Source organism: Hippocampus bargibanti, linkage group LG04, assembly GCF_051943395.1.
Source record: "Hippocampus bargibanti isolate YZ-2025 linkage group LG04, ASM5194339v1, whole genome shotgun sequence".
In the NCBI taxonomy this organism is placed as follows: domain Eukaryota; kingdom Metazoa; phylum Chordata; class Actinopteri; order Syngnathiformes; family Syngnathidae; genus Hippocampus; species Hippocampus bargibanti.
This window is the reverse complement of record NC_142737.1, coordinates 3,892,736-3,916,680: the sequence shown is the minus strand read 5'-3', so window position 1 is coordinate 3,916,680 and position 23,945 is coordinate 3,892,736. Positions and strand designations below refer to the sequence as shown.

Below are 23,945 nucleotides of genomic sequence, written 5' to 3'. Positions count from 1 at the left end.
GCTCCACGTCACACTTTTCAATCACTGAATAACTTCAGGAGTTAAGGATCAGCAGAGAAATACAAATCCCAACCGGCGCATGACACTCCGAAACGGCACTTGACAATTCCGAATTATTTTTACCTCTGTCTTTTGTCAGGCCAGGCCGCGACAGAACCTCGGGCCTGTCTGTCCATCTGTGTCAAGGAATTGGAACGGTTCCTTAGACCTGAAAAGAGAAGAAAAATAATATTGATTTCAAATGTTACAAAGAGGACTCAGATGCAGATCCATTCCGTAATGGGATGCTTTTACCTGCGGCGTCATCTCCTTGAGGTTTCTGTTGTCTCTGGCGCAATGGCAAGAGAGGGTGGGAAGGACTAAAGGGTGGACCTCCTCTACTATGACAAAACAAAAAAAGAAACATAATTTGGTGGTCATTTTTGGTCACTGACAATTCCCTAATAATAATAATAATAATAATAATAATAATAATAATAATAATAATAATAATAAGTAAATCGATGAGAAGGTTTCTTCAGCCGTCATCTGTACAAGTACAGATGGACCACTCCTGTACGACTGAGAGCTTACACAGACAAAATAATAAGTAAATAAAATATAATATTAATAATAATAATTAAACAGATGGATACGTAAATAAAATAGAAACATAGAAAATAAATAATCAAATAAATACACAGTCATTATTATTTCCGACTAGTAAAAAAAAAATCTCACCACAATATTGTTAATTTCTTTTCAAAGTTATATATAATAATTGATTTATTTTGTCACCTAATGCCCATTGCAAACTGTCGCAGCTTGGAATTGAAGCGGATTTACACGGGACAAGTGATGTGAGACAATCTCTTTCATCAATGGATACTACAGCTTCTTGTTAGCTTTCAACATTTAGCTTGTAGCACATTTCACCATGACTGACCTGATCCACTGGCGAAAAGAATGCTTTGATCGTCTCCTCTTTCATCGAGAACTGCTTCATACAACAAAGAGTGCGGAAAGTGCTAAAGAATGAATGACTGTCTTTGTGTTGTCATATTATTTTGTTTTTTTTTGTTCTTTTGACTTCAAGATGGTGCCGCGAAAGTGGTTGCCTTTACAGGAGATCCTGTATTTTGTTTTTCTACTTCTTCCTTTCCTTTCTTATTCTTTCCATAATTTTAGTGCTGTGAAATTGGATTGCATTGGATGTACAGTAAAGTCTCGTTATATCGATATTCAAGGGAGTCCGAAAAAATATCGATATAACCGGGACTATCGATATATCCGACCCTGTTTGCATGTAATTTTCTCCGTGCGTGCATAGAAATAGTATCGATATAACCGGGACTATCGATATATCCGATATCGATATAACCAGACTTTACTGTACTTTTATATGTCTCGCAGTGGAGTAATTTACATTTCACAGCAGCAAAGTTATGAAAGGAAGGGGAAAGGAAAGAAAGAAGTCGAAAAAACAAAATACAGGAGCTGCTGGAAAGGCAGCCACTCTCGCGGTGCCATCTTGAAGTCGAAAAAACAACAACTAAAAAACTAAATAAATAATATGACGATGTAAATGTCTCCAATTCAAGGCAAATAAAGCCTAATTCAATAAAAAAATAACTTCAGCATCTGATTCTTGTTAAAAAAAATAACAAAATTGACTACTCAGCACACAGTGATGGTGCAAGTCCGCCTAGAACCCCACCAAAAATTAAAAGAGATCCAGGCAGGTTGAAACACAAACCTCCTCACCGCAGCCACAAAAAGATGAGTCACAATGGTTACAATAGAATCTGGTATGATGAAATCACCTGCTACAGATTTCAAGGCCGCTTTGGTTTTCTGACACGCCGGGACTGGCTTTGAAGCTCCGTTTGGTGGCGTTGGAGATGGGCACCGACGGACGAGAACTCTTTGGCTGAGCAACGGCTCGAGCTGCAGGAATGGATGCGAAAAGTGTGGCTTAGACTTTCAATGGTTAAGTTAGATTAAAGGACAACCGACACTTCCGGACAAGTTGTGCCCATAATTTGTAAAATCACTTCAAATGACTTCTACTGAGCGTATTTTACAAAGATTCCACCGCATATAGCTATATTTTACGTTTTAAGACTCGCGCTGAATATTCAGGAAGTCTTGTTTTCGAGTTGATGACGATGCCCTAAATGATGTCACGGAGGGAACGCCCCTGAATGACCAAGCGACACCCAATGCATTTTGGACACTTTTTTTCATCTGAAAACAGTGTTGATCGCGAAATTAGAAGGAAAACTACATAAATAACGCGATGGTGAATCGTGTGTCGCACCAAGACTACCAATTGCGGTAAAATGCATAAAGAAGGTGTTAAGTTGACACAAATTCCCAGCGGACAAATCAGCCCATTTCCAATAGAGCTTGTGCGCCATATTGTGCATTTTCTGGGACGCTACATTGGAGTCCAGACGGCTCGAATTGATACGGTAGGACTTCTTTAATCGATTGAAAACATTTAGGCTTTCCTCTTCATAACTATTTGAATCATTCATAACTGGATGAGTAACAAGAAAGCATCTTCTCCGAATCTGAACTCTCAGAAGCCATTTTTTTGATTCTGGAGCAAGGCATTTTGAGGAGGAGTATCCTGGCGTGACGTCACAAACAAGGGGGCGGGACTTTTTGAATCTCCCCAGTTCCGAGCTCATTTAGTGGCAGCTTTGGGACACTAAGTCATTTTTATTGGTGTTTTGCATTTGACTAAAAATATCAGACTGCGTGTTTTGGGTATTTTAGATGCTATAAAACGTTTTTCTGATGTCAGTTAGGAAACAATAAAATTGTGTCGGTTGTCCTTTAAATATGGTTGAAAAAGTAGAAAATACTTATATCAAAATGGGCAAAAAACGTACCATCTTTCGATTCGTGCAGATCTCTGGGCAGGACAAATTCCGGTTTGACAGATTCAAACCACCAAAAGAGTTCAGCGATGAAAACCATCACATTGTTCTGCAAAGACAAGTTGATGGTTAGTTACGGTGCCTATTTTCTTTGTTGTTGTTGTTGTCACAAGTGTCATTTTAAAAAAATATATATATATATATATATGAGTGAATCAAAATAGGGTCATTCCACCTTGAGCACAGGAGGCGAATAGAGGATGTCTTCCGTTGTCAGATAGAAACTTTTATTCAGATACTCGTTGGCAAACTCTCGCAGCAGATGGATGTTGTACAGGCTTTCGGCCATGGAGGGAACTTCCTTCAGGCAAATATCTGATCGAATAGGGGAAAAAAATGGCGGATTGGGAGTTTATGTTATGCTAAATATGAAAGACATATTTTGTGGCATAACCGCAAGAAAGAAAAAATGTTCAATAAAAATTATTAACTCATTCACTGCCAGACGATGTGCAAAAATGTGCTCGCTCCAGTGCCAGGGTTTTTGTCATTTTCAGTCAAATTACAGGACCCACAGAATATTCAGTTTTAGGACTACATACATTTAATGCGGAGAAAAAAAAAAAAAAACGTTTATTCCTAAGAAATGTTTCTTCAGCCATCATCTGTACTTCTTTGAAGGTGTCGGACGGTTCGCTCGTCATCCGAAAAGCTTCGTCAGCGAAGTAAATTTTTGCTGGTAGCTCTCACCCTATATTGCTGGTCGCTCTGGCCATATATATATATATATATATATATATATATATATATATATATATATATATATATATATATATATATATATATATATATATATATACACAGTAAAGTCTCGTTATATCGATATCGGATATATCGATAGTCCCGGTTATATCGATACTATTTCTATGCACGCACGGAGAAAATTACATGCAAACAGGGTCGGATATATCGATAGTCCCGGTTATATCGATATTTTTTCGGACTCCCTTGAATATCGATATAACGAGACTTTACTGTATATATACATATATATATATATATATATGGCCATAGCTACCAGCAAAATTTTACTCCGCTAACGAAGCTTGTCGAATGAGGAGCGAAACGTCCGACAGAAGTACAGATGACGGGTGAAGAAAGCTTTTCATCGATGGACCACTCAGGTACGACTGATAGTAGCTGGAGCTGTAACTAAGCGCTAACATGGACAAAAGGCAAAATACTGCCCCGTCGTGGAAGGGAAAAAAAAAACATTGCCAGAGGTCTGACCGGCGCTTTATCTGCACCCAAGCAAGAAAAAACAAAACCCGAAAGAATTCGTGAATGGGGCACTACGTCATATTTTCAATTCCCGAACAAATTCAGGAATGGCAGTGAATGAGTTAAGGGGGGAAAATTTTGACTTAGACAAACTGAAAACGCCTGTGTATAAATTCAAAGTTATGCAACAGTACGTAATGGGCATTACCCTCCAGCTTCATCAGATCCGGACAGTAGTAGTGAACAACCGTAAGCAGCGCAGCTCCATCACAGACATCTCTCATTAAATCTTCCAACAAGGGGAAGAAAGGAAGATGGCGGCCAGACGCATGCTCTCGACGATACCGTACCTTGAACATAGAAGAGCCAAAATTGAATTAGATAAAAATTAGCAACAACATTAGCAATGACAAATATGACTACAGTGGCACAAAAATAATATTTTTGCATGGTGGAGGCAAACAAAAAAAAGGCACATTTGACCCAAGGATGTTTGACCATATTGGTTGTTTGAAGCCTTCTCACGTGAAGGTTCTCCCTTCTCGAGCCCAAGGTTAACATTTTAGGACTGAAATTGCAGGATTCGTTTCAAAGAAAAAGCCCTGCGGCATCAATTGAGGGAGAACCCCAAAGAAAGCTGGAGGTTGATGGATATGCTAACGCAGTGAAAAACAGGAAGCTGTAAACTTATGTGAGAGGGTAGAAAGTGATGGATCCCAGCCAAGGAAGGGAAGAAAAAAGAAGTAGCATAATGGGGGGCGGATGAGTGATCCCAGAAAGTGTGTAAGGCGAAATGAGTGTATTCCAAACATTAATTTCCCATAGAAAACCATTAAAACGAGAATAATCCGTTCCCAGGTCGCCATAAAACATAATTTTCAACTAAATAAGCCTTAAAACTATACAAAATATACCTTATTTTTTGTGTAATAAATGTACTATTGTATGGTAATTAAATAAATAAACTGTACTGTATAATAAATTTGTTTTATTTACCTTTGTGATGGTCGTTGATGGCTTGATGGAATGCATAGCTTTTTGCATAAAGTGTCTCAAGGAGCTCTGGGTTGTACATCTTGGAAGTTGTGATATTGCAACAGTAACAGATGAAGGCAGACACACTAGAAACTTCATTAATAGCTGGTTCCCCTGCTTGTATATTCTCTTCAAATTGTATTTGTGGAGCCTGATTGATGGGATATTACACTCTGCCTTTGAACTATCAATAAAGTTGAAACGAGTCAAAATGTCACTTTTCTATCCATTTTCTGATCTTTCACTTTTGATTTTTTCATTTTGAGTCTTCTCACCTTTCACTTTTGCTATTTATGTGTTTTCAACCTCATCATCCAACGTGACCGCGTGATGCTAATAGCATTCGCGAGCGCCGCGGTCAAATCCATTAGGGAAAACGCCTGTTTCACTTCAAGAAACGTCCGTCGACGAGGATCAAACTGTCTCGTAATTCTTTCCAAGCAGTTTTATCCATCATGTTGCAGAACTGTTTGAATTATGATCAGGAGAGTCGAAAAAAAAAGACGTGTTAGCGTGTTAGCATGTCAGCGTGAAGGGCGTGAAAAATAGGACACTTTGAACTGACTATTGGAGCAAATAGAAAACAGGGGCAGCATCTGTTTAAATATCACAACACCGCGTACTTCAAACGCCATAAAACATATTCCTATAGGTGATTTAGAATAAAAAAAAGACAAGATAGCATTTTATAAGCTTAGCTAAAAAAAGCATAGAATGAGCTTGCACAGCAACACAAAACTATGCGTGCATGGGGGAGAGGGAGGGTGTGTGAAAGGGGTGAAGGGGGTGGGGCTTCCAACTTACAGGGACAAGCTTCCAATACCATTTGGAGGGAGACTATCCAGTTTGCAAGGATAAGAGAGGAAAAGGAGGTACAGATGGAGAACAGGAGCAGAGATATTAATTGGTCAAAAGGTATTCGACAAAGGACGGACGGGCGCTGCATCCAATTTGAACAGAGAAAAACAGAAGGGGGGGGGGGGGGGGGGGGGGGGGGGGGGGCAGCACACGATCATATCGTCAAGGAGCGGCATTTCTTTTCCCCGAGAACTCATTTACCTTTTGGTGACTGGGGGATTCCAGAAGGTGGTGCTTGACTTTGTGTTCCTTTTCGCTAATTTCCCTCATTTTGGTGTTGACCTGCAGAGATTGTAAAGCGGCAAAGTGAACGTGGCATTTTTGTGGGTTATAAAATGTGAAGACTGGCCCAAGGCAAGAGTGAGTGAGTGAGTGAGTGAGTGAGTGAGTGAGTGAGTGAGTGAGTGAGTGAGTGAGTCAGTCAGTCAGTGAGTGAGTGAGTGAGTGAGTGAGTGAGTGAGTGAGTCAGTCAGTCAGTGAGTAAGTGAGTAAGTAAGTCAGTGAGTGAGTGAGTGAGTGAGTAAGTGAGTGAGTGAGTAAGTAAGTAGGTAAGTAAATAAGTAAGTAAATAGGTAAGTGAGTAAGTAAGTAGGTAAGGGAGTGAGTAAGTGAGTGAGTGAGTAGGTAAGTAAGTAGGTAAGTAAGTAAGTAAGTAGGTAGGTAAGTAAGTAAGTAAGTAGGTAAGTAAATAAGTAAGTAAGTAAATAAGTAAGTAAGTAAATAGGTAAGGGAGTGAGTAAGTGAGTGAGTGAGTAGGTAAGTAAGTAGGTAAGTAAGTAAGTAAGTAGGTAGGTAAGTAAGTAAGTAAGTAGGTAAGTAAATAAGTAAGTAAGTAAATAAGTAAGTAAGTAAATAGGTAAGTGAGTAAGTAAGTAGGTAAGGGAGTGAGTAAGTGAGTGAGTGAGTAGGTAAGTAAGTAGGTAAGTAAGTAAGTAAGTAAGTAAGTAAGTAAGTAAGTAAGTAAGGAAGTAAGTAGGTAAGTAAATAAGTAAGTAAGTAAGTAAGTAAGTAAGTAAGTAAGTAAATAGGTAAGTGAGTAAGTAGGTAAGGGAGTGAGTAAGTGAGTGAGTAGGTAAGTAGGTAAGTAAGTAAGTAGGTAAGTAGGTAAGTAAGTAAGTAAGTAAGTAAGTAAGTAAGTAAGTAAACACTTTTCACAGGTAAAACCAGAAAGTGCTTCAGAAAATTTCAAATAGTCATCATAAAAACAATATACAAAAAACACATGAAAAGCATAAAAAGTACTCAAAATAACTCCCAACGCTAAAATCTACATCATATATAAGAGAAAAGATTTGCCGCCTGATTTTATTGTAAACGTGGTATCCGTGTGCCATTTAATACATATAAAGTTGAAAGTTTCACCACGTTATTATTAATTTTATTTGAAGTTATATGTTGCTGTCAAATATAAATTTCTCCACTCCGAGACCAATAAAGGGAAATCCAATCCAATCCAAAATAACAGACTTATTTTGTCACCTAAGGCTCATTGCAAACTGTCGCGGCTTGGAATTGAAGCGGATTTACGTGGGACAGGAGATGTGTAAACAATTTCTTTTCGTCAATGGATGCTATCCAGCTTTGTGTTTGCTTTCAACATTTAGCTTGTAGCAGACGTCTGCATTCCACCATGACGTTTCTGATCCACTGGTGAAAACGATACTTTGATCCTCTCCTATTTCATGTAGAACTGCTTCATTCAACAAAGAGGATACAGAAAGTGCTTAAGAATGAAGGACTATCCGTGTCTTTGTGTTGTCATATTATTTCTTTTTTTGTTCTTTTGACTTCAAGATGGCGCCGCGAGAGTGGCTGCCTTTACAGCAGCTCCTGTATTTTGTTTTTCTACTTCTTTCTTTCCTTTCCTTACATCACTTTGCTGCTGACAAATGTAAATTTCTCCACTGCAAGACGAATAAAGGTAAATCCAATCCAATCCGATAAAATATTATGCAAACGTAGCTTCAGTCACAGTCCTTCTTAACGTAACAGAAAATGACAGTGTAGAGATTGAGGTGACCATATAATCACCAAATATGATCACGTAGTACCGCCCACCCCCCAAAAAAAAAAAGGGCGCGACTTATATTGTGTTTGTGCGACCAACTAAAAAAAACAAATCAGGTTACACCAGTGCTACCAGTCCAAATGTTCACCGAGCCCTGCATTTTATACTCACGCAAGTGCTTGATCTACACTTATTTCGATGCTTTGAATTTTGGTGATTAAATTACAGGAGCGTTAATTGGACATTTTAATATCATCATGGGGTTGCTGCGGTTGGAGCGTTATATGTGATTTCGAGGAAAAGCAAGATGAAAAAAAAAAAAAAAACAATCTGTTAAACAGAAGCAAATGGCAGACCGCCATGACACCAATCAAAATGGAACCATCTCTGCTTTAAACGTAACCGGAAAAAAAATCTTTGTTGTGTTACACCAGGGGTGTCAAACTCATTTTTTGCTGCGGGTCACATTGTAGTTATGGTTTCCTCTAGGGGGCCATTATGAATTTTGGGAAGCCATTACAATGTTTCATCCCGTCCATATATTACATATAGAGCGCACAACAAACACATGAATAACTAGTTTTCAAATCAGAAGTCAAGAATAATGACTATTATTATTGGTTATAATATTACTACTACTACTACTACTACTACTACTACTACTACTGCTAATAATAATAATAATAATACATTTCATTTATAAGCAGCTTTCAAAACTCTCAAGGACACTTTACAGTCAGAGGATATTTTTTTCTGTGGGTGAGCAGCGGCAGCCACACGCGCCAGCGTTCACTCAACCCGGAAGTAGCAAAGTAAACAAAAAAAAAAAAAAAAAAACTACATAACAAATAATATGACAACACAATACACAGTCATTCATTCTTCAGCGCTATTTGTACCCTCTTTGTGACATGAAGCAGTTCTAGATGAAAGAGGAGAGGATAAAAGCGTCCTTTTCAGCGGTGGATCAGGGACGGTGCAATGTGCACGTCTACGACAAGTTATACAAGATAATTTCTAATTTTGGTTTGGATTTTAGCAAGCATAAATTTCACAAGTTTCATTTGCTTTCGCGGGCCGAATAGAATCATGCGACGGGCCAGATCTGGCACCCGGGCCTTGACTTTGACACCCATGATCCAGAACCTTCACCCTTTTTTACTAAAAGAGCAGTGCCAAACTTTTCTTTTAACACACGTCGGCCTTGTGATTATATTCTGGGAATTTGATGATGTATGAGGTTCGACAATGCGGGAGGGGAAAAAAAAGAAGAAAACATAATAGGGAAGCCATCTTGGATTGGATTGGATTTACCTTTATTAGTCTCACAGTGGAGAAATTCACATTTTCTTCTGACTTTGACTTTAAAATACTCGCTGAGAGGCAGATATGCTAACCGCTACACCGACTGATTGCTTTATCAACACATTTAAATAAAGGCTGTCAAATTCATTTGTTTGCCGTGGACTACATTGTAGTTACGATTTCCCATCGAGGGTCGTTATAATGACTGTTTTTGTGGTTTATATACGACAATTTGAAATTTTAGTTCGGACTTCAGCAAACAACATAGAACTTCACAATTTTGAATTACTTTCGCGGACCGAATAAAAGGATGTGACGGACCAGATTTATCCCGCGGGCCTTAGTTTTGACACCTGTGTGTTACGCAGACTGATTTTGTACCTTATTGATCCAGAAAACCATGGCATCCTCTAAGTCAAAGGGAAGCTCTTTGGAGGGGTTGAAGGTCGAAAAACGTTCCACGGAGGTGACCACTTTCTCAATGCTGATCATCTCCACCGTGTAGGCCATCATCAGGGCGTCAATCATGGGTATGTGGGCACTCTGCAAGAGGGGGTGGGCAGGATTATTTCACGTTGTGTCAAACGTGCGCAGCGAAGACAAGCAGAGAAGGCTTAAAAGTATCTGCTGAGACACTAAAACGCTGATACGGGAGAAGCTCACAGTGTCTTTGGGGTTTCCTATGAACAAGCTTTTGTCAAGTCAGCAAAGTGGGAGGGGCTTTAAATCTCGACGCGTGGACAAGCGCTATCCTGCACGGGATTTTCCATCCCCTCGTTGGGATTTGTGCCTGACTGCGCGGATTATGACATCATGCCGCCAGCAGAAAAATCAGACTCGCAGCGGTCTCCATGGTAACAAACAGGAAGGAAGAGCGCTGAAAGTAATCAATGAACTTTCCGTCCAGTGATGAATTGTAGTGCGTGAAGACGAAAAAAAACACGGAACCAGCGAAATCCTGTTCTGAGACGCAAACTTGGATTCAAGTTAAACTAATAAAAAAAACTAAATCAAGGAATGTTTGAAAAAAAATGCTTGTGTGGGTTTTTTCCAGGTATTCCAGTTTCCTCCCACATCTACAAAAAAACATGCATGTCATGTTAATGAAGTATTCTAAATTGCTCTGAGGTTTAATTCCGAGCATGAATAATTTTTTCATCAACATGTGCCTTGCGGTTGGCTGGCAACCAGTTCAGGGTGTCCCCCACCTACGACAAGAACAGCCTTGGCTAATGAATGGATTGCTTAGATTATCCTGCAGCAGACGCTTCCAGGTTGCATTCGACTGCCATCTTGAATGACATTTCGAACCCATTACAGTAAGATTCCTATGCGTTATTTCATTATACAGACGCTCCCCTACTTACGAATATTCGAGTTATAATAATAATAATAATAATAATAATACTTTCATTTATAAGCGCCTTTCAAAACTCTCAAGACCACTTTACAGTCAAAGGATCAGTTTTTCTGTGTGTGAGCAGTGGGCAGCCACACGCGCCAGCGTTCACTCAACCCGGAAGTAACTCGGATAGGAAGCTAGCTAGCTAATAGACAGCTAAAAGATAGCTAAGTAACTCCCATAGAAAGCTAGCTAGCTAATAGATAGCTAACAGATAGCTAGCTAGGCCTTCACTTAGCCCGGAAGTAACTCAGATAGAAAGCTAGTGAGCTAATTAGTTAAGACTGAATGACTGTCTTTGTCTTTTGTGTTGTGTCACATTATTTGTTATTTTGTTTTTTTGTTGTTGTACGCGGCGAATTGAACAACGGTACATACGAACATTTTTGTAGTAACATATGTAGTACATATGTACATATCTTTATAGAGCATATATTTTATTAAATGTTTATTTGTCAGTACAAACCAATACAGGTTACGCACAAATCCACTTTACAAACACCCGTTCGGAACGTATCTACTTCATAAGTTGGGGAGCGTCTGTCCGACGATTGAAAACAACCGCAATAATCTTGGCGGCCATCTTTAACTCCATGTAAAGGTTAAACGTGATTTCAAGGGGTGCGCACATTGGCCTCTTGGCCAACTTTTTTTTACAGGAGTACGACTCACCATTTTAATGGGCATACCAGCCAGGTCTTCCTCCGTTACAGCCGTGTCGTCGCTCTCCAAAACGTAAATGCCCTTCCTGTCCAGTGACTGGATGACGGAATGGTGCGATTGGAGGGACGCGGCCTGCTCTGTCTTAAGGATGAGGGCGCAGACGCGACAGTAAAGCTCGCAGGACAGCAGCAGGCGGATGACGGGGGGCTTGATGTGTTCTTGGTCATACTGGTCCGTGTAGAAGGGATCCCTCAAGTCCTCTGGGATATGGTCTGCAATGATAAGCAGGTACGGAATGAGGAAGTAAGCTAGCTGGCCTTTTTTGAGTGATACCTTGGCTTACGAACTTAATTGGTTCCCAGACAGTGCGTGTAAGGCGAAAAGTGTGGATACCAAAAATTAATTACCCATAGGAAACAATTAAAATGAGAATAATCCGTTCCCAGGTCGCCATAAAACATAATTTCCTACTTTCTAATGTTCTAAGTCTTAAAACTACACAATATATACCTTGTTTTATGTATGTGTAAAGTGTCCTTGAGAGTTTTGAAAGCCGCTTATAAATTAAATGTATTATTATTATTAATAAATGTCATATGGTATTATAATTGAATAAATAACCATTAACTCTTTGAACTCTTTCAACACTAGCCAAAATGGAACTGTATAGTGCCACTTGGCAGTTTTTTTGACGACGATACTAGTGCAGCGTGTTCTACCGGAAACAAATTCCTTGTGTGTTCTACATACTTGGCAATAAAGATGATTCTGATTCTGATAAACTGTACAGTATAATAAAGTCGTTTATTTACCTTTGTGATGGTCGTTGATTTCTTGATGGAATGGATAGCTTTTTGCATAAAGTGTCTCAAGGAGCACTGGGTTGTACATCTTGGAAGTTGTGACAACAGCAACAGATGCAAGCAGACACACTAGTAACATTAATATCTGGTTCCCTTGCTTGTCTTTTCATTTCCATTTGAACTGATGGCTAGTACGGGTTATTTGTGGAGCCTGATTGATGGGAATTTTAACCTTGCGGTCTCCATTCTGCCTTTGAACTATCAAAGTTGAAACGAGTCCAAATTTCATTGTTTTAGGACAAAAAAAATGTCAGCAGCCATTTTCTTTTTTGGAGAACAGGCTCGTTCGCGAACGACACATCACTCATTGTGGTAGGTCCGTGTGTATCCCAAAAAATAGTTTGTATGCCAAGGTAAAATTTTCATAAATTTAACATTCATAAACCGAAAAGTATGTAAGCCTCGGCGTTCGTAAACTGAGTATCACTGTATTTGTTCACATCTCACTTTGTTTTAGTCAGATTAAAATTTACAAGCGCATGTTTCGCAACTCAAGAGACGTGATTTCAGCTTGCATGCACGCATAGCCTCAAGTGATTCCATTTGTGTGGAGGTGAAGTCACATCAAATCCAGACGTTGTGACCTTATAAGGAGCTGGTGCAAAGCGCTGGACTTCAGTGTGCCCTAAACAAATGGTTGTACTCAAAATAGCTCTGAAAAAACTTTTTTTCAGCACGACAGTGAGCATCTTTTTTCCATTTAAAACGCATTGATCGATGCGTACTGCTGAATCTCAGCATCACATTCTTTTGCTAATGCAACCCAGGAATCAATATGGAATCTTCTGCTTGGAAGTACTTAGTCTACCACCACACAAGTAAAATGGACATTTTATACTGTTGAGTGTTTCAAGTTCTTGATTTATAAATCAAGATAAATGGCCCAAATTTGCTCCTGTGCCATATTTTGTTATATTTATATGTGTGTTTGTATGTGTACCATATTCTCCATTGTATAAGGCGCGCTTTTGAACTTTTTCCATATACAGGTAACATCCGACCAGCTCAACTTACGACCACCTGTACTTACGACCACGACCTCCATTTTTAAAAATTTAATTCCACACCTGGCACTGCAACGCGCTAGCAGGTCGGCAACATGTTCGACAATTTTGGCCAGCCAGCCAGCATCTCACACTCGCACAGCAATCGTGTGATGGCACCACAGGGGGGAGTTTGCAAGTTATTTAGCCTTCGAGTCTCTCTTCAACATTTTGAATGGATTTCGACTTACGACAATTTTGACGTACGACCATTTTGACGGAACGGAACTCGGTCGTAAGTCAATGTAAACACAAGACAATTGATGAAGAACTAGGTAAAATTATCGCAGAGAAAGCACCTACAAGGGATCATTCCTCAAGATGGTGAAAGAAGAAGGCTACGTTTGTCATTAAGTGTTTAACACTGATGAAACCGGCCACTCCATCCCATCAAGTCATCAACGACCATCACAAAGGTAAATAAAACGGCTTTATTATACAGTACAGTTCATTTCTTTAATTATAATACCATAGCCAATGTATTATACATGAAATATATATTATATACAGTAAAGTCTCGTTATATCGATATCGGATATATCGATAGTCCCGGTTATATCGATACTATTTTTATGCACGCACGGAGAAAATTACATGCAAACAGGGTCGGATATATCGATAGTCCCGGTTATATCGATATTTTTTCGGACTCCCTTGAATATCGATATAACGAGACTTTACTGTATATTGTGTAGTGTAGGAAATTATGTTTTATGGGGACCTGGGAACTGATTATTATCATTTTAATGGTTTCCTATGGGAAATTATGTTTTGGGATACACACTTTTCGCCTTACACACTCTGTCTGGGACCCAATTAAGTTCATAAGCCAAGGTATCACTGTAATTCAAAAACACTGGAAAGAACTGGTCAAGAAAAGTCTCGACAGAGAAAGTGTTCACGTTTCACTTAATTCTACAGACGATGACATCGTGCGGCAGCTGAACCTTCGTCTTTCTGATCCCATTAGGACGAACGCTGAACTTTAAGTGTAGCTACTCATCGCGGACGGGGCGGTGAGCACGAGATGAGCTGCATGAGAGTTAGCTGAGCGTGTTAAGTAGCACAAGCAGAGTACAAGCAAAACGGCTTGGAGTGTGACAGGTGCACATTGTGCCTGACCGCCGTGTCTGGCCGTCTGCCACTCAGGCTCGGGGAGCAGCTGTGGCAGCCTGAGGGGCCGTGCAGACAATATGAATAAGCAAACACTCAAATACGAGTGACACGGTACTTGGTTTTGAGTGTCACATTACCCTACGCACCATCGGATATTAGTATTTTGTCCCTAACCGAAATTGCTGAATGCGATGCTGCTCGATTTTGTTTAAAAAAAACGTAATGATGACTAATAAAATTTACAAAACGCCACATGAGCCACCAATGTGTGGATATTAAGTTCCCAAAGGAGACCACCAACCCGAGGATCAATTAAATTCCAAGGGAAGGCTTTTGTGCTCTAATTGAGCGAAATCCCGGTGTGCATCGTTAGCCATCTCCTACCCTGAAACGATTTTAATTGACGGATGGATGAACATCTTACTTTTCATGTATACAGACGCTCCCCTACTTACAAACATTTGAGTCACAAACAACGGCGTAGACGAAAATTTTTGTCGAAACATATGTAGTATTCTCTCCAGTTGTACATGTACATATCTTTATAGAGCATATATTTTATTAAATGTTTTTTTTTTGTACAAACCAATACATGTTGCTTATACAAGCCTTAAAGGACAACCGACGTCTCCGGACAAGTTGTGTCCATAATTTGTAAAATGGCTTCAAATGACTTCTACTGAGCGTATTTTACAAAGATTCCACCGCATATAGCTATGTATTACGTTTTAAGACTCGCGCTGAACATTCAGGAAGTCTTGTTTTTGAGTTGGTGACGAGTCCTCACGTTACGTCACTGAAGGAACGCCCCTGACCGAAAAAAGGAGACATTGTAGCAGTCCTTCCATCACGTCAATACATTTTGCTGTACTTGGTTGGTCTGAAAACTTCATGTTGCACCAAAAAGAGGCAGAAGAGGGCGACAAAGCTCCATGTAAGGAATTAATCAGCCTGTGGAATCAGGCTGATTAATTCCTTACACTGAGCTTTGTCGCCATTTTCTGCCTCTTTTTAGTGCCACATTTCCCCCACCTATTGCCTCAAAATGGCATGGAATACATTGTTTAATTGATTGCAAACATGGATGCTTTCCTCTTCAGAACTATTTGAATCATATTCATAACTGGATGAGTAACAAGAAAGCATATTCTCCGAATCTGAAGCCATTGTTTTGATTCTCCAGCAAGGCAAGACAAGACGTCCTGGGGTGACGCCACGAACAAGGGGGCGGGACCTTCTGAAACTGGCCACTTCCGGGTTCATTGTTTTGGACACTTTAAGTCATTTTTATTGGTGCTTTGCATTTGACTAAAAATATCATACTGCATGTTTTGGGTATTTTAGATGCTATAAAACGTTTTTCTGATGTCAGTTAGGAAACAAAAAAGTGATGTTGGTAGTCCTTTAAACATACATTCCATACAAAATATAGCATCAAAGCAACTTACGAACAAATTCAGTTTACGACCGTTCGGAACGTATCTCGTTCGTAAGTTGGGGAGCGTCTGTAGTTTGCCATCCACAACCTGAATTGGTTAGTTTCTCAATTTAGATCCAACAGCTTTCGGATTTAAAACCAAAATTGGTTATGTTGAGGCACCAAATGCCGTGTATTGACATTTTGTAACAATGGCACAAACCGGTGCGCCTCAATTTGGACCTGGATTTTTTTTCCCCCCACTTTAATTACATCGCACAAAAGTCCAACTGTGACGTAATCCTTAACCCAATTTAGAAGAAATTCCTCTGGCCATGTCACAAGGCTGAAAATGGTATTGCCAGCCAGACGTTGGATGTTAAAAAGGTATTTAGTGTTAGCTGTAGCGCACAAATACATTCTGCCTTTAGACTCTGGCTGTCAATGTTACAACAGCAAAGCTCTACATATACTGCTGACTGTAAGTGTCTTGAGAAAAAAGTGTTTCTATTGAACCAACACCAAAGCACCGGAATAAAAAATAAGTATGACATCAGACTAAACATCTGTTACATGTAATTGTAAATGCTAAAGTGACACTTCTACAATAAACGTAAAAATCATTTGCACCATTTGGTCTATTTCAATATAGTTTTAAGCCTGTGAGGACAAAAAAAAGCACGTGAAAACACATTCTAAATGCCAATTACAGTTCAATGGAAGCCAACGGAAATACTCACCAATGCCGTAGGCTTTAGCAAATAGCCACCGTAGGTTGGCAGCTATTTTGGCTCTGGCAGAGTCATACATCTCCAAGGGGATAACATCCATGGTGGCTTCTGCAGATCCAGTAAAATCCACCTTTCTTCTTGTTGCGTCCCCGGCACTTAAATCAACATCCATCTTTTGGGAATAAAACAATGTTATTAGTTATGCTGGACATACTTCATGATGCAAGTACAGGTGATTTAGTTGTGTTTAAATTTAAATGCTGCCCATCTTTAATACCCGCCTGTCAGAGATGTTCGATCGGACACTGTGGACAAAGACTCGAAACCAGAAAGATTGACAGGAGACGCAGCCATTTATGACAGACGTCTGAATTCTATAGCCCTCTATAGTATTTATTGAGAGTATATGCAAATTAAAGTGATACATTAGTAAAACATAGTTTTCTTGATTAGAATACTACACCTCTTGAGTTCTAAGCACGAACAGCTGTAAGCAATATAACATTGTCTTTTCCGTGAACTGATAAATTTGTAACCTGACTAATGAGCTAAAAAGTTAGGTCGAAAATTGCTACTGTGATAAAGGAGTTTCCCAAGTCCTAAATTCTGTCCAAGGCCAGATCTCCTAGATGAAGATTACAGTTTAACAAACTGTGTCTGTTGACCCCTGATTGACCCCAGGTTGTCTGTGCTTCAATTGTGTATTCGAGTCACACATGTTCTTATTCTCCATCACCACCACAAAACTCACGTGTACTCTTTGGCATTTGATTCAGCAAGATTCACACTTGATATTTCCTGTATATGATAGTTAAGCACTTTGTTACAGCTTCAGCTGTTGTTAAAGCGCTATATAAATCAATATGTATTGTATTGTAAATGTTCTAATTGTCAATAATGTTACCACTACATTCTAACATTGGTTATGAAGGTGGTTCTAGAGGGCCAGAGTATTTCTTTATTTGATTTTTTTTCGGGGAAAAGCTAAGTTGTGTAAAAAGGACAAGAAACAATGTAAAGTCTCAAGAAACTCGACAAATCTACCCGTAAAACGTGGAGTACGTGAGGAAAAAAACAATCATTGGAAACCGTGTGATGCGATGCAATGCAATATTCCTTTGGGCACACTTGCCCAAATGTAAGATCATACCATAGTCTCACAATCGTCTAAACAATTTCCATTAACTGTAGCGAAAACACAAGCCAGCGTGAATATTAACATGAACGACCCAATGCTAGCTATGGCGAGCAGGCTGTCATTGCCACAGAACGAATTCAACCACGCTTATAAGCATTTGTACTTCACGGTGAATTCTGAAACGTGGACGTCGATCTGTCTTTTTAACGACGATACAGCAATTAGCTAGCAACCCAATTAGCTAAAAGGCATGCATGCAAATGCACGGCAAGCTAGCCAAGCTAGCTAGTTAGCGTGTTCTATATTACAAAAATACAGCCTCGTTTTACCTTGAAATATGGAGCTCAAAGTCACCCTTCGATCCAAACGAGGTTAATAATCAACCAAACACCCGCCTTGCTTTCCAGTGGACCGCTGCGTAGAAAAGTCCCCGCCGCCTGCAGCACATTGTAGCCGCCAGCTAATGCTGCTAACAGGGGAGGCGAGTCAGAATGGTCTCCCAGCAACAACACCCCATTCGCGGCCTTATTATTGACAGCGACACCGCTGTCAATATGCACGATGATAAACAACAGCAAAGCAGGTAAAACAGAGGCGCGTTCAAAAATGGCACCTTTGGGGTGCTAAAAAAAATATGCGATGTGTAAAATGACGGCGCAGAAATTGAACACGGGGGAGAGGAAAAAAAACACAAGCAGTAAACCAGGAGGGCGTTCGCGCTCCGCCACCGGGAAAAAAAAAGTGATCACAATGTCGACTGCGCATGCGTGATTAATCAAACGGGCTCAAACTCATCCATCATATCACGATTATGTTACATTACACTCACGTGCTGGCTTGTATTCGTGTTTATTACCCGTTTTCATGCAGTTGTTGGAGACGAAAGAGGAAAAAAGCGGAAGCGAGGCTGTACTGTCCGACACCTTCAAAAAAGTACAGATGACGGCTGAAGAAACCTTCTCATCGATGGACCACTCCTGTACGATTGAGAGATTACAGACGTATTATTATTATTATTATTATTATTATTATTATTATTATTATTATTATTATTATTATTATTATTATTATTATTATTATTATTCATCATCGTCGTAGTAGTAGTAGTCGTAGTATTGTCTTGGAACCATTCACTTGTGAACACAAAAGCATACATTATATGATTACCTTTCTTATACTGTTGGCGAAATGGTATACTGTACATGTATTCATAGACAATTCGTACTGACTCACACTGTCATTCACATCGACTGAAGTAAATCAATTTCTTCCACAGTCGCAACAACTGACACAACAGAATATTTGTCTTAACTCCACTTCTTTCCATTGTAAACCAACGTACAAGTGGAAAAATAAGTTAACCCGAATATCCTAGAACAAAAATAGAATACGCGATGACGGAGACACAGGAAGGTAATGGCAAAGAGTAATGTTGCTACCCCCTAGTGACCGATAATAGAATACGCAGAGAATCAATTCATAAAGTACAGCTTTTTAACCTTTTTTGAAGCAAATCTAGCATCCCAAGTTGTATCACGAAATGAGAAAAGCAACAAAGTGTGTCACATGTCTTAAAAAAAGGTCATTGTCAAAATTCAGGACAGCGAACGATAGTCGAAGAACCTTTGGAATTAAATACGATAATGTCAAGGTTGGTAAACTAGTGGTCATGACCTTTTTATGTCCAAAAACAGACAACGTCACACATTAGACCTTTTTTCAGCAATAGTCTTCCTTAAATTGTAAAAACATTAGTGCAAAATACCATATGCATTCGGAATTATATTGCATTGTTTTTGTGTGGAATAATTTTCTACTCATTGCGTTATCACTTACCTACTAAACTAATACACCAATCCTCAATAGTCGTTCATTTCTCTTGTGCATTTTGTGTGTAAGGCGAAAAGTGTGTATCCCAAAAATTTTTTTCCATAGGAAACCATTAAAATGAGAATAATCAGTTCCCATGTCTCCATAAAATATAATTTTCAACTAAATAAGTCTTAAAACAACAAACAATATACCTCATTCTATGTATAATAAATGTGCTATAGTATTGTAATGAAAGAAATACACTGCACTTAATAATAAAGTCGTTTGTTTACCTTTGTGATGGTCGTTGATGGCTTGATTGAATGGGGTTCAGACTTCTCTTCCTGTGTTATGAAATTCCGGTTAGGGATCTTTTTGGAAAAAAGGCCGGTCTCATCTGCATTAAATACTTGCTCAGGAACGTAGCCTTCTTCTTTCACCATTTCGAGGAATGATCGCTTGCAGCTTTACTGTAGAACTGGCTGTCTCACCATGATGAGTAACGCAGTAAATCCCTGTACGGCGCTTAAAGTTCTCCAACCATCCGTTGCTAGCTTTAAAATCATCAATAAACTGTGAATTTCTAGGTTGCCGCATGACAAGATCAGAGTGAATTTGCCGTGCTTTCTCGGATATAATTGCTTTATTCACACTGTCGCCGACTAGCTGCTTTTCGTTAATCCAAATTAACAGACATTTTTCAACCTCTTCTATTGCCTGAGACCAATGCCTTGATAGCACGGAAACACCTTTAGCAACACACGCACCTTTAATAGCCGCTTTGTTGCGAAGGATGGTAGCAATGGTGGATTTAGCATATTGCTACTGGGCAGTTAAGTCAGACAAACGCACACCTCGTTCGTGTTTCTCAATGATCTCCTTCTTCTCCTCGACTGTAATTTTGTTTTGTGTCTTCTTCGGCTGAACACGAGCCTACGGTGGGGTCTTTTTCTGTCCCATAACAGCAAAAGTATCCGTGATAAATCCTTGAAGATGAACGACGTGTGCACTCAGACAAAGGGGGTGTGGAAAGGTAGGCCGGCTGTGACGGTGTTCGGTCGTGTGGTTTGGTGTTCTTCCGCCGAAGATTACTCCGCCAGCCGTGGTGCGGCGGCGCTCCATATGTATCCGGAAAAGTAGTGCGTATGCCAAGGTTTAATTTTCATCAATTTAACGTTCGTAAACCGAAAAATTCGTAAGGCAAGGTGTTCGTAAACAGAGGTCCCACTGTAGTTTATAAAATACAGCCACATAGTCATTGGGGATTCCTTTTGGCATCTTTATTAGACTGAAAACATCCATCCAACAATCAGTTTTAGTCATTTCCACATTTTATCATCTCCACCTGCCATAAATTCAGTAAATATACTCGCCTGTGTATAGTATGACACAAATATCACTATTCTTGTAGTTTTACGAGGTGTGAGCGATCCCGTCGTCCTGTCACTTTCCTACGCCGCTCAAAACTGGACATTCAATCGACAGGTCATTCCTTTGGTACACTTTGTATTCACACACCGCTTTGTCAAACAGAGCTACGCAGTAATCAGGGAGGCCCGTGGGAACGCTGTACCTGCAAATAAACAGGGCATCCTAAATAAACGAGTGGATTTTTTTTCCAAACAAGAGATAAAAACACAAAAACAGGTTACGGTTCAACTTACGAAGAGCAACAACCGCTGCAGGAACAATCCATACATTCACTGTTCCTCCAAGTTGTTCCCACCCGATGCCATACGTTGTCCGACGGATCCAAGCATTGTGCTTCACCTACGCATGGGGAGAAAGAATGATGTAAATGACATTTTATTTTGTCACGATATTTTTTACTTAAACAATTTTATTTGCTTTGAAGATTTCCAATATGCCTCAACAATTTTGAAATGATTCCCACTAGCCACTAAATTCGAATTATTAACAGCAGATTGCTGCGACGAATTGTCACTACCAACCGCAGACTTATTCGTGCGTTTCTTAAAAAACGAGAATGCTTGTTTTCTGCCTGTTTTAAATGTCTTAAAGTTTTAGTAATGCTCTAACGCTGCATATTACAACCATACGCCATTTTCGATGTAAATAATGCAATGAATCATGGGTACATGAATATTCGATGAGAGCCAATTCGGCAGTTTCCGGGGAATCACGGAAAAGCCCGAAATATCCTCTCCCACGACTTTGGAACGCACCGAAACAAATGCAACAGTGATTAACGCTAGATATCTAATTTAAAACAGATTCTTTAATGACAGTCACGTTCGAACGCTCCATATTACAACCATACGCCATGTTCGATGTAAATAATACAATGCATCATGGGTAAATGAATATTCGATGAGAGCCATTTCGGCAGTTTCCGGTGAATCACGGAAAAGCCCGAAATATCCTCTCCCACGACTTTGGAACGCACCAAAACAAATGCAAAAGTGATTATCGCTAGATATCGATAATGAAAGATTACAGACGACGAAAGTTAAAAGCGCGGAAGGAAAACGAACAGTTTTAATTGCTGTTTAACGAAATTTGTTTCTTTAGCTATTTTAACAGATGCCATATGTGACGCGGTTCATGTAGCATTAATGCGCTAATCGTAATGGACATAAGCCGGTGTTGACGCAGTGGAGTTACAAAGTTGCTCCAGTGCCTGTCAAAATACGTAAATAGCGCAAGTGGACGTCCCATAAGCACCCCCAAAGACATTGGAAAACAATTCAAGTGAGTTTGTGAAAATTGAGAAATCAAAATTTACAGCACAGGTGTCAAAGTCAAGGCCCGGGGGCCAAATCTTACCCGCCACGTGATTTTTTTCGTCCCACAAAAGCAAATCAAACTTGTAAAATTCCACGATGCTTGCTAACATCCTAACCAAAATGTCCTATTTTTGGATGTAAACTACAATAACAGTCATTATTCTTGACGTCAGATTTGAAAAGTAGTTATTCGTGAATTTGTGGTGCGCTCTATATGTAATATGTGGAGGAGATGAAACATTCGAATGGCTTCCACAAATTCATAACGGAAACCATAACTACAATGTAGTCCGTGGCAAAAAAAAAAAATGAGTTTGACACCCCTGATTTACAGTGTCGTACTGTACCTTCGGCCACTTCGATGGGATAGCAGTGTCCGTTTGCCAGTGACAGCACCGCTAACAGCACTAAAGCCAAACACAGGTAGGTCCTCTAACAAAAAAGGTGTTAAGAAAAATAATTTATGACATTTAATAATAATAATAATAATAAATTTCATTTATAAGCGCCTTTCAAAACTCTCAAGGACACTTTACAGTCACAGGATATTTTTTTTCTGCGTGTGAGCAGCGGCAGCCACACGCGTTAGCGTTCACTCAACCCGGAAGTAACATAATAGATAATAATACATAAATATAGACAAAATATAGAAAATATAAAAATCATATAAAATAAAATAATATTAATTACATACTACTACTACTAATAATAAATAATAAATATATATACAATATATAGTAAAAAAGGTAAATATAATACAATCTATCGTAAGAGAATAAATAAAGTAAAAATATAGAAAATATAATAAAATCTAATGTAAAAGAATAAATAATAAATAAATATAGTAAAAAATAGAAAATACAAAAATAATAAAATAAAAGAATAAATAATAACAAAATAATATATATATATATATAGTAAATTAAAAAATAAAATAAAATCAATGAAAAAATATCTGTTTAGCCCCATAAAAATGGGGAAAAAACAGTATTAAAAAAGATCTGAAATATTGCTGTAAAATACAGATATTAGATTACAAAATAAAATTTTGAGAGGGGCTGATTTTGACATATGGAGAGTGATAGAGAATCAAAATCAGAAATCCTTTATTCGTCCCACAATGGGGACATTTGCAAAATAAAAAAGAAAGAGAGATGGCAGACTTTATTTTGTTAGGGGTTGTGTGTGTGTGTGTGTACATACACACACACACACACACACACACACACACGCACACACACGCACACACACACACACACACACACACACACACGCACGCACGCACGCAGACACACATACACGCACGCACACACGCACACACACACACACACACACACACACATATACACACACACACACACATTTTTCACATGTCCAACAATATACAGACCGACATGCAAATATTAACTATGAGCTGCTACATAGTGGAAATAATATAATCAGTTAATACAACCATATTTTGAATAGCAAACGATGCAAAGTGTATCTCAGTAGAACACAGTTGTGTGTATTATCTTGGGCAGACAGAAAATGTGATTACTAAGAATCATCCAAACACTCATGCTGAAGACTTTCACAAATCAAACTCACCATTGTTGCAACAAGTATCATGAAACAGGAGAGAGGCTCGGGTCCTAAAAGTCAAGGACAGTTGAAGAT

General features: G+C 39.1%; 2 protein-coding genes across 4 annotated transcripts in view; both read right to left on the bottom strand.

Annotated features, from left to right (window-relative positions):
* The window catches only part of LOC148898756 (calmodulin-regulated spectrin-associated protein 1-B-like), a 28,038-nt gene extending 9,593 nt beyond the window's left edge, over window positions 1-18,445 (bottom strand). The window contains exons 1-12 of one of the 3 annotated variants that reach the window (XM_088993609.1): window positions 18,057-18,445; window positions 16,599-16,761; window positions 11,429-11,691; window positions 9,736-9,897; window positions 6,243-6,323; window positions 5,988-6,020; window positions 4,357-4,498; window positions 3,103-3,242; window positions 2,880-2,976; window positions 1,803-1,926; window positions 295-380; window positions 124-208 (exon numbers count right to left, since the gene is read on the bottom strand). In XM_088993609.1, the coding sequence (XP_088849735.1) occupies window positions 124-208; window positions 295-380; window positions 1,803-1,926; window positions 2,880-2,976; window positions 3,103-3,242; window positions 4,357-4,498; window positions 5,988-6,020; window positions 6,243-6,323; window positions 9,736-9,897; window positions 11,429-11,691; window positions 16,599-16,761 (1,376 nt within the window). In that variant the 5' untranslated portion in view covers window positions 18,057-18,445. The remainder of the gene's footprint in view (window positions 1-123; window positions 209-294; window positions 381-1,802; window positions 1,927-2,879; window positions 2,977-3,102; window positions 3,243-4,356; window positions 4,499-5,987; window positions 6,021-6,242; window positions 6,324-9,735; window positions 9,898-11,428; window positions 11,692-16,598; window positions 16,762-18,056) is intronic. The other 2 variants (XM_088993610.1, XM_088993611.1) reach the window with 2 other exon arrangements.
* A 2,359-nt stretch (window positions 18,446-20,804) lies between these two features.
* On the bottom strand, window positions 20,805-23,945 carry LOC148898755 (small serum protein 2-like). The gene is made up of 4 exons (XM_088993612.1): window positions 23,877-23,945; window positions 22,634-22,718; window positions 21,204-21,309; window positions 20,805-21,112 (listed from the first exon to the last, which is right to left on the bottom strand). The coding sequence occupies exons 1-4, from the start codon at window positions 23,895-23,897 to the stop codon at window positions 20,983-20,985; spliced, it is 342 nt and encodes a 113-aa protein (XP_088849738.1). The 5' UTR covers window positions 23,898-23,945; the 3' UTR covers window positions 20,805-20,982.